The sequence below is a fragment of the Eurosta solidaginis genome, chromosome 2, assembly GCF_040869045.1.
Source record: "Eurosta solidaginis isolate ZX-2024a chromosome 2, ASM4086904v1, whole genome shotgun sequence".
In the NCBI taxonomy this organism is placed as follows: Eukaryota; Metazoa; Arthropoda; class Insecta; order Diptera; family Tephritidae; genus Eurosta; species Eurosta solidaginis.
The window spans coordinates 46619332-46631339 of NC_090320.1; the positions used below are offsets into that span (position 1 = coordinate 46619332).

The 12008-nt window shown below is 32.0% G+C and overlaps 1 protein-coding gene across 1 annotated transcript in view; it reads left to right on the forward strand.

Annotated features, from left to right (window-relative positions):
• Positions 1-1671: 1671 nt before the first annotated feature.
• The window catches only part of LOC137242099 (uncharacterized), a 29406-nt gene continuing 19069 nt past the window's right edge, over positions 1672-12008 (forward strand). The window contains exon 1 of the mRNA XM_067769469.1: positions 1672-3974. Coding sequence (XP_067625570.1) covers positions 3674-3974 — 301 coding nt within the window. The 5' untranslated portion in view covers positions 1672-3673. The remainder of the gene's footprint in view (positions 3975-12008) is intronic.

The following is a 12008-nucleotide window of genomic DNA, read 5'->3' on the forward strand; positions in this document are numbered from 1 at the left end:
AAGTTCATCGGCCAAAATCGGTTACTCAATAAGCGCCAAATAATGATGATGAGGGCATTATTGACCATCTTTGACTCGGTTTCGAAGTCACATCAGAGGCCACAATTGGAATCTCGAACAGCAAATACTATTACATGACTATTCTTTGTTTTTTTTATACACAAGCATTTGTCAATCAAATTGAAAAACTCTTCAGCATTTGTCAAAAAGTTAGATTCTCTTTTATCTCCCGCGACAGAACGTACTGTATTTATATCCCGGTAAGGATTATCATGCCGAAAGCACTTTATAAAACCATCGAGGATTGTTGTTGCCGTTATTAAAAAAGGCATGAGTTCCAAGTACGCGTCAAGTTCAATGTGTGTATGCCTAGAAAACTAGTGTTTTTTAAATTAAGTAGACCTCGCACAGAGGTTGAACCTAAACCACCACGGAGGTAAATTGAACAGAAACAAGTAATTTCGGGCTAGTTGAAAACGGTTTCTTATCGGTAACAACCGATACCGAAAAGTTATTGTTTTATTATCGGCTTCCTATCGAAAGTGATTTGCCAAACACTCTGAGTATACTTCTGCCATGAAAAGCTTCTCAGTGAAAATTCATCTGTCTTGCAGTTGCCGTTTGGAGTCGGAGTAAAATATATAGGTACCGTTCCGTCCGTTTTTAGGGAAAATTAAAGGGAGCACGAAGCAAATTGGAAGAGAAAGTCGGCCTAAATTTTCTCGGAGGCGTATCGTGCCAAGTATTTATTTTTTATTGGATTTTATTATCTAGAACGAATTATTATCAATGAGCCATCGGATTCTTATTACATTCTTATGAGCTTGTGATCAACGGTATTCAGACGTGTCAATAATTTTATATTGACCTCTTACCGATATATTTTCATAACAAAGCGATAAGTCGTCAATAACTAATCTATAACACGTTGATAACAAACTGGAAGAAAAATTGAGAACTTTTCCGAAAAAATCAATAACTTTTCGATAACAAATCGATAGTTTTTCGATACTAAATCGACAATCATTCGAAAACAAATCTAGAAATTTTCTGAAAAAAATCAACACTTACTTACTTACTTAATTGGCGCTTAACCGTCTAAACGGTTATGGCCGTCCAACAAGGCGCGCCAGTCGTTCCTTCGCTCCGCCAATCGGCGCCAATTGGTCACACCAAGGGAGCTTAAATCGTTTTCTACCTGGTCCTTCCAACGGAGTGGGGGCCGCCCTCTACCTCTGCTTCCATAGGCGGGTTCCGATAGAAACACTTTCTTGGCCGGAGCATCATCTTTCATTCGCATAACAACGCCTAGCCAGCACAGCCGGCGCGTTTTAATTCGCTGGACTATGTTGATGTCTGCGTATAGCTCGTACATCTTATCATTAAATCTTCTTCGGTACTCGCCATCGCCAACGCGTAGATGTCCATAAATCTTTCGAAGAACTTTTCTCTCGAACACTCCCAAAGCCGCTTAATCTGCTGTTGTCATGGTCCATGCTTCTGCCCCATATAGCAGGACGGGTACGATAAGTGACTTGTAGAGTATGATTTTCGTTCGCCGAGAGAGGACTTTACTTTTCAATTGCCTACTTAGTCCAAAGTAGCATTTATTGGCAAGATTGATTCTTCGCTGGATTTCAGTGCTGATGTTGTTGCTAGTGTTGATGCTGGTTCCCAAATAAAAATCAACAACCTTTCGAAGATCAACCGATAAATTTTCGATAGCCAATCGATAATTCTTTAAAACGCTAAGTTTTTGTTTATATACGAGTAGCGTTAGGATTTCGATAAGTAATCGATAACATTCCGATAAGAAATTGGTTACACACAATAAAAAGTAAATAAATTTTCGATAACATATCGATAACATTTTGATAGCAAATTGATACATGCTAAATAACAAATCGACAACTTTTCGAAAACAAATCGATTCATTTTCGTTAAAAAATTTGTAGCTTATCAATAACCGTTTTATCGATAGCACATTCTAAACACTTCGATAACATAACAATAACTCGTCTATACCTCGTCGAAAAGAAATGGATGACACGATTATATTACGTCGATAACAAACTGTTCACTAATCGATAAAAATTCTGTACCAAGTATGCATATCACAAGTTCGGTTTTGGGTTCGGCTTTTAATTTTAAACTTTCCTTTCCTCTCACTTGTTGTCTTTCCCTTCCTTTCCTTTCGGTCCTTTCCTTTCCTTGCATCTTTATTGTCATACACATCATTATCGACATGGTTATAATACTGTTATTTTTCTTCCTCTTCTTCTACTGTATCCACAGTTTGTTTGTTTGCTATGGCTGAACTTGCTGTACTCGGACAAAGACTCTCACCTACTATTACTTTTTAGTAAGACCTATACTTTATTATCAATTAAATTTTTTTTTTCACTTGAAGACTTTCTACAAAATATTAACTTCAAATACTGGGATTCAAATCTGGTGCGATTTAAAAAGGTAGTCAAATCACCAACTATGAATTATCTTGATCTTTTCGATGAGCTGCTCATATGTACTTCACGAGAAATTCTAGTAATTGAGAACCAACATTTGGAACTTAGCATGTAGTTTTGCAGCCGAGCAAAGAAAAAGCTCTGAAAAAAGAAAAAAAAAATATAAACAAAGCTTACTGGGAGAGCAATACAAGCAACCACTATATGTACCAACAAACGCAATTGGATCAGTAAAGCACTAAAAATTACAAAAACAAAACAGCGCATAAACAAGTGCGAACAACAAACACAGCAAGTGCAATGCAATCAGATAAAAAGCTTTTGACTTTTGGCAAACAAAAAAGCTTCAATCACTAGGTGAATAATTTAGTGCGCTCAGCTGCTGCTCTTTGACGAGCGTTGTGCGCAGTATGCTTGTCAGATTGCCCAATAACAAAGTAGCTGCTGCTTGTTTTGAGTATTTCAAATGCATGAATTTTGAGCTTTTGTTAAGTTTTTGTTGGTTGATGTTTTTTTTTTTTTTGATTCAACTTTGGCTTCCTACGTTTATTGTTGAATTAGCCGAATTTTGCGCTAATATTGTTTTAATATACTATGACTGTTTTGTTGTTCTTGCTATTTATGTGCGCTTGCTGCAGTTGAGCAAAAAAATAAAAAAAAAATAAAAGTGCTTGCCATTTTATTTTTGATTTTGATATAAAACTATAAATAAACGTGCTTGCAGCGCATTTTGAGATTTGCAAGCGGCGCATTAGCAACTGGGACGAAAATCGTAGGGAAATTGAAAAAACGGAATAAAAATATTTTTTTTTTGGTTGAAAACTAGTTTTTAATTTATGGTGCAAATCTAAGTAAAGCCAAAAATAGTTTTTTTGTGATTTGATTGGAACAAGTTGTGGTGTAACAGTTGCTAATATTATGTAAACAAAAAGTTTTGGATTTAAGAATAAGATATTGTGAGTTTAGAATAAATATATTTAGTATATACAAAACGACAACAAAAATAAAATTTAAAAATTTTAAGTCTTTGAATGTGGTGTAAAAATTGCACATATTTAAAAAAAGAATCAGAAATGAGAACCTTTTAAAAAAGCAAAAAAAAAAATTTATTAATTAAAAAATTTTATAAAAAATAATACAAATCGAAAACCAAGCTCAAAATAGAGTGTCAAATATATAGAAGAAAAAACCAAAGTTACCCTATTAAAATGCATTATTTCAACATTTTCCACTTAACTGCCATTGCGGCAATACTCGGAAGTGCAAAAGCTGCCACCACAGCCAATGCAGCTGCGGCGGTATCGGATAATTTGGAGGAGTATACAACCATGGCCGTGCTACCATCGGCCATAGCAGCCACTTTAGCTGCAGCACCCGCCGCACCAACACCACTTCACATACAACCAGTTCCACAAACTGCAGCCCCAAAACAACAACAACAACTACCAAATATTGGCGTGTTGGCCTACGATAAAGTGGGCATTAGCGATGGCTTGGAATTTAGTCCAAGTAAGTGATTAAATATTTATGTGTGCTTTTGTTGTTTTTTGGTTTTTTTTCTTCTCAAAAATGCATACCGAAAAGTATTTGTACATATAATAAAATTAGTAAACGTCATGCGCATTGCGCATACGTGTGTGCTATTCAATGTGCAAAGGATGGTTTTTTTTTGTGGCGTACTCGTATTTGCAATTTTTGTGCTGTAATTTTAGTTGGCGGTAATTTATTATGTTATTATGCAATTTATATTTAGGCGAAAGAACTTGAAAACAGAAATTAAAAAAATCTTTGCTTGTAACATGGGTATGTATGTATGTAAATGAATGCTAGCGTAAAAGCGACTTTGTAAGCAAAAGCTGTCAAGCGCGTTCGTTTTTTAAGTCGTTTGTCTTTTTTTGCGGTGCATTGATGCGTATCAGAAATTTACGCGCGAAAGGTGTAACTAATTGTTTATAAAAAATGTGTTAATTAATTAAGTTAATTTGATTTTTTGGGAGTTATTGCTTTTGTTTTGTTGCAGGAAGTATTTAGTTGATTATTAAAAAGGAGGAAATTAAAAACTAATAAAAGGAAATAAAAAGCGAATGCGTAGCAATAAAATAATGAAATAAATCAAAATGCATAAAAATAATCTAAACAAAGAAATAAATAAAAAATAAATAAATAAAATTGAAGCAAGGAAAAAAATAGAAAAACTAAAAAGAGTAAAACGATAATAAAATCAAAATAAATGGAATAAAATAAGTTAAAATAGAGAATAATATAAAGAAATAAAATAATAATATGTTAAAAAATAAAGTAAAAAAATATATAAAATGGAATAAGATAAATAAATTAAAATAGAGACGAATAAAATTAAATGAAAGCATAAAACTTAAAATAAAATTAAAATAAACAAAATTGAACCTAATAAAACAGAATTAAATACAACAAACTATAGCAAATAACAAAAAAGAAAATAAAATAAATAAAACGAAATAAGGGAAATAAAACAAAAAGAGAAAACTTAAATTATAACAATAAATAAAATAAGATTAAATAAAAAAAAATTTAACTAAATTAAATAAAGTAAAATTAGAACACCTAAAAAAAATAAAATAAAATAAAATAAAATAAAAAGGAATAAAATAAAATTAAATTAAACTCAATAAAATAAAAGGAAATAAAATAAAAAACTAAATAAAGTAAAAATAAAATTAAGCAAAGTAAAATAAAATAAACATAAATTAAAATAAAATGAAGAATTTAAATTAAATTGAACAAATTTAAACTAAACAAAATGAATGAAATAAAAAAAAAATACAAAATAGAAATAAAATCAAATAAAGCAAAATAAAATCAAATTAAATAATATAAAGTGCAGTAAAATTAAATAAAACAAAAAAATAAAATAAAATTTGAAGAATAAAACAAAACAAAAAAATAAAATAGAATGAAATAAAATAAAAAATAAAATGGAATAAAATAAAATAAAATAATAGAAAGAAGAATAAAAGGCAACAAAAAAAAATAAATAAAATAAAATAAAATAAAATAAAATAAGTTAAAAAAGAATAAAGTGCAACATAAAATTTCTAATACGAGTTTATTGCATTATAATAAAGATTCGATAAAAAAATATGCATCGTAAAAAAAGTATGCTGGATTTACATAGAAAGCTTTGTTGCATTGCTTAAAGCCCTGTCAAATAAGCAGTTTTTCATATAGATGCGTTTAACTCAATCTTATGCATTATGAGTAGACTGCTCTTATATTTATGGGGAACGCACTATGGCGCATCTGCCCGAAATCCTGGAAAAAATCAAAAATTTCATGAAAGCGTTCGATAAACCTAATACATGAATTTAATAGAGAATTTTCCAGGGATTACGAATATATAACTCTTATTAAACATAAAATGATATTTTAGGAGGTAGAGCCGCTCAAATTGATTAATTTTTAACACTTAGAAAAATCTGTGGTTTTTGTTCTTTTTTGTTGTATTAAAAATTTTTTGTAAGTAAAACGGCCTGCTACTGCTTTCTTGTATTATAACGAAAGGATATTTAACTCTGGGTTGAAGCAAAACATAAAATTTGTTTTTTTTTTTTAAGTTGTCAGATCTACCTGTTTTTCGAAAAGCCTATTTTTAGGACCTTTTCCGAAATTTCATGGAAAATAAAAAAAAGACATAAAAGGTCTCCGTGAAATTTACAGTAGGTATTTGCTAAATATTCAGTTACCTGAATTCATAAACGTTTTTTGGATGAATATATGCCTAGCACATCAACCAATCGAACAAGGGGAAGACCAACAAAACCCATAGAAGGATGTTCGACCTACACGAAGAAAAGGAAGCTGTCAGATTATACTAGAACTATCGGCACGACTCATCTTCCAGAAGCATTGGCTATTAAATATAAAAAGGACGAAGAAAACACCAAGTCCCATATCATAGGAGCAGTTGCGTTAGCAAGTCCAGTGCGACTGACAAGGATCAAAAACAGCATTCCCACACCCCCTGTTTATAGATCTCGGGTTATTGAAGGATAAATATAGTATATTGCGTGAGTCATTATTGCAACATAATGCCGATATTTTCCCTGGATACAAACGAATCACTCGCCAAGAAAGAAGCAGATCCTCCCAGACCCAAAATAACCGATACGAAGTTGAGCTCCAAAACTTAATCGATCATACGTCTATGCGACTCTTGAAAAGTTTTTCTGAAGAAAAGTTGAAATCACTGCCAAAAAGCCTAGCATTGATAAATAAATGGGGCTGTGATGGATCATCAGGACAAAGCGCATATAAACAACGAATAAATGTAGACGATGGAACAATTACAGATGGTATTATCTTTATGGCTTCTATTGTTCCACTCCGCTTAACAAATGAAGCTTCAGAATATTGGAAAAATCCACGGCTGTCATCCGTTAAATTATATCGGCCGATATTATTTAAATATGAGAAGGAGTCTTCGGAACTCATAAAAGCATACAAAAAATCTAATCGCAAAATTAGAACCAATAATAACTGAAATCGAAAACGGGAATGTTATTACCAGGAATCATGATTTTCTTCTAACAATGGTCGATGAAAAAGTTTTAAACTTACTAACAATCACATCATCTACTTTGAAATGTCCAATCTGTAAGAAGAGTCAAAAAGACTTTGAAAATCTTGATGATTCAATTATTGACGAACTAAATTATGTGTATGGAATATCACCTTTGCATGCGAGGATAAGGTGCATGGAATTCGTTTTGAAACTGGCTTATACACTACCACAACAAGGAGGAGTTTTCGACGTAAATGCAACATCTAAGGAAAAACAAAACATTAGAAAAAAAATAATTCAAGATGCATTGTATAAAGAGCATGGCCTGAGAGTTGACTGCCCAAAGTATGGATACGGCAACACAAGTGATGGAAACTCCTCAAGAAGATTTTTTGAACACGATGAAATTACTGCATTACTGGATTCGATCGATATATTTTTAATCGATTGGGAGTACTTTTAAATATTTTAAATTGCCACGAAAAAGTTAATGGACCTAAATTTGGAGAATATGCATCGAAAACTGCAGAGCTGCTGCTCCAAAAGTATCCTGAGAAAAAGCTCACACCAACGGCACATAAAATGTTGGCCCATGGAAAAGATTTAATAGAGTACCAGTGCTTACCATTAGGAGAATTGTCTGAAGAAGCACAAGAATCTAAAAACTACGACTACAAAAGATATAGAAGTACTAACGCTTGCAAAATGTCACGAGTTAGACAAAACGAGGACCTTTTCAATATGTTGGCCATTTCTTCGGATCCAGTCATATCATCCATGAGGCATGTATGATCACAAAAAGATCTTACAGCCACCTATAGCTCAGAAATGGTTTCCTTGCTAGATATATTTTCAAGTGACGAGGACTACGTTAAGATTAAATGAATGATCCACCTTTTTCTATCACAAAAAAAAAAAAAAAAATTATTTAGTACTTAGTTTTGTTATTTTATTGAAAAAAAAAAAGAAATCAATAAATACAAGTTTATTATTTATTATAAATTATACAGTTATTTAATTAAGTAATTATAATCATATAATTTTCGTTTTTACATCTTTTTAAAATCTATAAAATTTTAACATGAGTTTTAAGCACCCTTTATGTATATTTATTTTAAAGCTTAGGCTTTGGCTATTAGGAAAGTAATACATTTTTAGAGAAATCAATAAAATTGGTAAAGCGGTTATTAAGATAAAACTGTTTATCTTAAGTGGGCAGTGCTCAAAAATTTATTAGTTGTTCATCTTTGACTCAAATACAATAATATTGAACAACTTTTAATAATTTTTCTTTGTTAAGTATTAATAAAATATATGGTTTTTGAATTTTTCAAAAATATGTAAGTAAATTTTTACAATGAAGTTTCAAGCATTAACGTACACATTTCACTTTTATAAGAGTATAACATCTTAAAAAAGTAATGCGTCCATCAAGTTTTGTGGAGATTGATAACCCTGCTACCAAGACAAAAGTTTTAATCATAAGTGGGTAGAGCCACACTCCTTCATACAAATCATAAGTTTATCTGATTTCATGTTCAAATACATCCTCATAAAAAAAATTTCAAACTTTATCCTTCGGCTTTTAACAAAATTTTTATTTTTTTTTGTATTTTTCTACAATTTTTCAATTTTGACGAATTATTGTGAAGCACGCTGTTACTCTGGCACCCTGTATTTTAAAGTGTCCAAAGCTTTCAGGTGCAGTATAAATCCTTAAAATATCTTCATTAGTTCAAAAGTTATGATTTTTGCAAAGAAAATACTCAAAAGGCGCCATAGTGGAACGGTAGATTGAGCGACACAGGCGCCATCTGACATGAAAAAATGGCTAACTTGCGAAATTTTGTTGCAAGCAAAGAACAAGAAGAATTTGACATTTGCTTTGGCGAAATTATTTTTCCAACTCCTTGGTTATTTTCTAATATTTTTGAAAACTGCTATTTAACAAATGAATACGACACAAAATATGTTAGCAAGTATTTTTCTTGTATAAGGAGAGTGTTTAAAACAGTGCTTAGCGAAATTTTTTATGTGAATGGGCAAGGCGAAATGAACTTCAATTGCCAAGTCTGAAGTTCCTTCATATTTATAAACGCAAAATCTTGGTTGATTGTGGCATTGTTCATGGAATGCATAAGCTTGAGTTTAACGCATCTACATAAAAAATTTTCATTGTGCCGCGGCTATTAGTCTGACAGATGAATTCACAGTATGGCTGCACGTATGTCTTGCCACACAAAGTTTGTGGAAAGTGAAACGAGGCGAAAAGTTAAGTATCTTAAATAATGGCGCTGTTAAAACGTCAAAGCGAAGTAGCGCGGCAAGAGTTCTATGTATATCCGGACTTATTATCTTTTGTTTAAAAGCTACTGAGATTTGAACATAAATACATTCAAGTTAATTTGTAGCATATTTTAGACTAGAATCGCATGGCTTAATATATCAAGTGTGAAATCCTCAGAGGTCTATATCAGATTTTAAAGCTCTCATCATTTTATCGAAACGATCTACAGCTTTTCCCCGTTGCCTTGATACCATTTTTTCTGCTACAACTGTTTTCGGATTGAACTTGGCTTTCATTTCATGATCTTCGTCAGTTGATGAAGGTTTTCATATAAATTTGTTGCTGAATTCCGCCTTGATTTATCGTTTTTTTGATGCTGATATGCATTGGTGACTTCGTAATCATTTACATTTGTAATGTTAAGAACTGCGGCAGTTGATGGCGCTTCAATTTGTTCTGGAATCATTTTTTAATCGATGCGAATCTTTTTATGATCGAGTTTTAAAATTTTTAAACAAAAATATGTTCTGATGCACGAAACGCATTCGTTGCTTTATATTTTGCTACTGTGCACTTTTATTCTATGCGTAGAAATTAAACACAGTCATGTCAACAATTTTTCAAAATCAAGGATCAAGCTACTGTTCTTCAAATGGCTTATGCTAAACGGCCAATCAAAAGAGAGCAAATGTTGGTGAGTGGTACATATAGTGGCCAGGTAGTTTTTATGTTTTTCTCTAGCAGGCAGTTTCGCATGTATACATACATAGCTTTGCCTTAAAAGGATAACGATTATCGGTAGTTAAAATAAATTGAAGAATATGGTACTTAGCTAAAATAACTAAACAATTATGTAAACAGAGTGCAGTTACAGACTCCTCTTAATATACCTGCAATGCGAATCTAAACAAGGTGATAGCAAAGCGAATTAAACGCAATTCGCTTTAAGCTGGAGACATTGGTGCATTATCGGTAACCGTATCGGTAACCTTATAACAGCTTATTCGACCAATCTTATGGGAATCCATGAAATCGATATTGGTGCCGCTAAGATCGTAACCGTATCGTATCCAACCAATTGGTTTTTGGTTTATCGTCGTAACGATAAACAGCTGATTACGTTAGGGATACGACTACAGCGATACGACATACGGCACCAATGACTCCCGCTTTACAACAAAATGTAAATTCCAAAGGTAATTTGCGTGGATTTCGTTTTACATTCTGCTGTACTAAAGCGTTGCATGAAAACTATCAAGAAGTGGCAATCAGATGATGAGACAACACCATCTAGTATTGAATTCGCATTAATATACACTCAAACACTGAAATTTAGGGCTAGAGATGACAAAAATGCCTTTAATTAATGGCCGAGGCACAATGATGGTTTTCATATAGATGCGTTCAACGCAATCCTATGCATTCCAATAACATCGCCACAATCATGCAAGATTTTGCGTTTGTAAATATGAAGGAACTTCAGACTTCATACAAAATTTTGCGCATCACTCTTATAAAAATTCTCACTATACAAGAAAAGTACTTTCTAGCTTATTTGGTGTCCTATTCATCTGTTAAATTACAGTTTTAGCTGTAAAAAATGTTAGAAAAATTACCACAGTGTGGGAAAAAAATTTCACTTGCAAAGTGTGAAAGCACCCTTAGCCAAAACTAATGTCAAATTCTTCTTCTTATGCTTTGCTTGCAACAAAAGTTGCAAGTTGGCGACTTTTTGATGTCAGATGGCGCCAGTGTCGCCTTATCTACCATTCTCCATAAAACTACGTGCAATGTACTCATAATGCATAAGATTGCGTTAAACGTATCTATATGAAAACTTGCTAATGTGACGGGGCTTTATATGATTAGATTATGGGTTATAGACAGTTAATGATCACAATACTATCAGAACCTTGAATATAATTCATAAGCTGTGTTTTTTTTACATGTATATACATATGCACTTAAACATTATCTGGGATGTTGGATGCATAATTTTATCTTCACTTATGACATTGTTGCGCAAAAAATTAATACTGCTAAATTTCGTTATGCATTGCAACTGAAATGTGTCTCTCATTTTATACGGAAATCTTTGCGGATATGGTTATGCTTCCCACCACGCCATATTAGTTATAGTTGAGCATAGTGCACTAAATCTTTCATGCACTGAGCATTCCAATAAAAAACTAGAGACTTGCCAGATCGTTTATTTTGACAGGTGGTAAAATAAAAAGGTTTCTGATTTAAATAAATTTAAGTAGTATTTGAATATTTCTAAATTATTACTTTTTTCAATGATAGTTGAAGGCATTTTTGTTAAGCTTAGTATCCACATTAAAAGAAAGGCGAAAATTCCATATAAAAATACGCTCAAGAAAAATTTTGGTGGTCAAGTAGTAACTCAAGAAAACTCATACGCTTTCGCTACCCTGGTTTCATCAAAAAAATGTGTCTAATTATTTCTTGAGCAACGACCCTGTAAAAATAAGGTCGGTTAAAAACCATGAGTAACAGTGATTGAATTTAGTTATGGGGTTTTGCCTAGAATGAACTCCTACTTTTTGGGGCATTCAGAAAATAAATTTAAAAATAATAGGATTTAATTTATAATTTAATTTAAGAGTTTTTTAATTTTAAAGTTTTACGATCAATTTATTTTAGAAATTCAATGATTTTTGTTCGTTTTGGTTTACTTTATTTTAATTTATTTTAT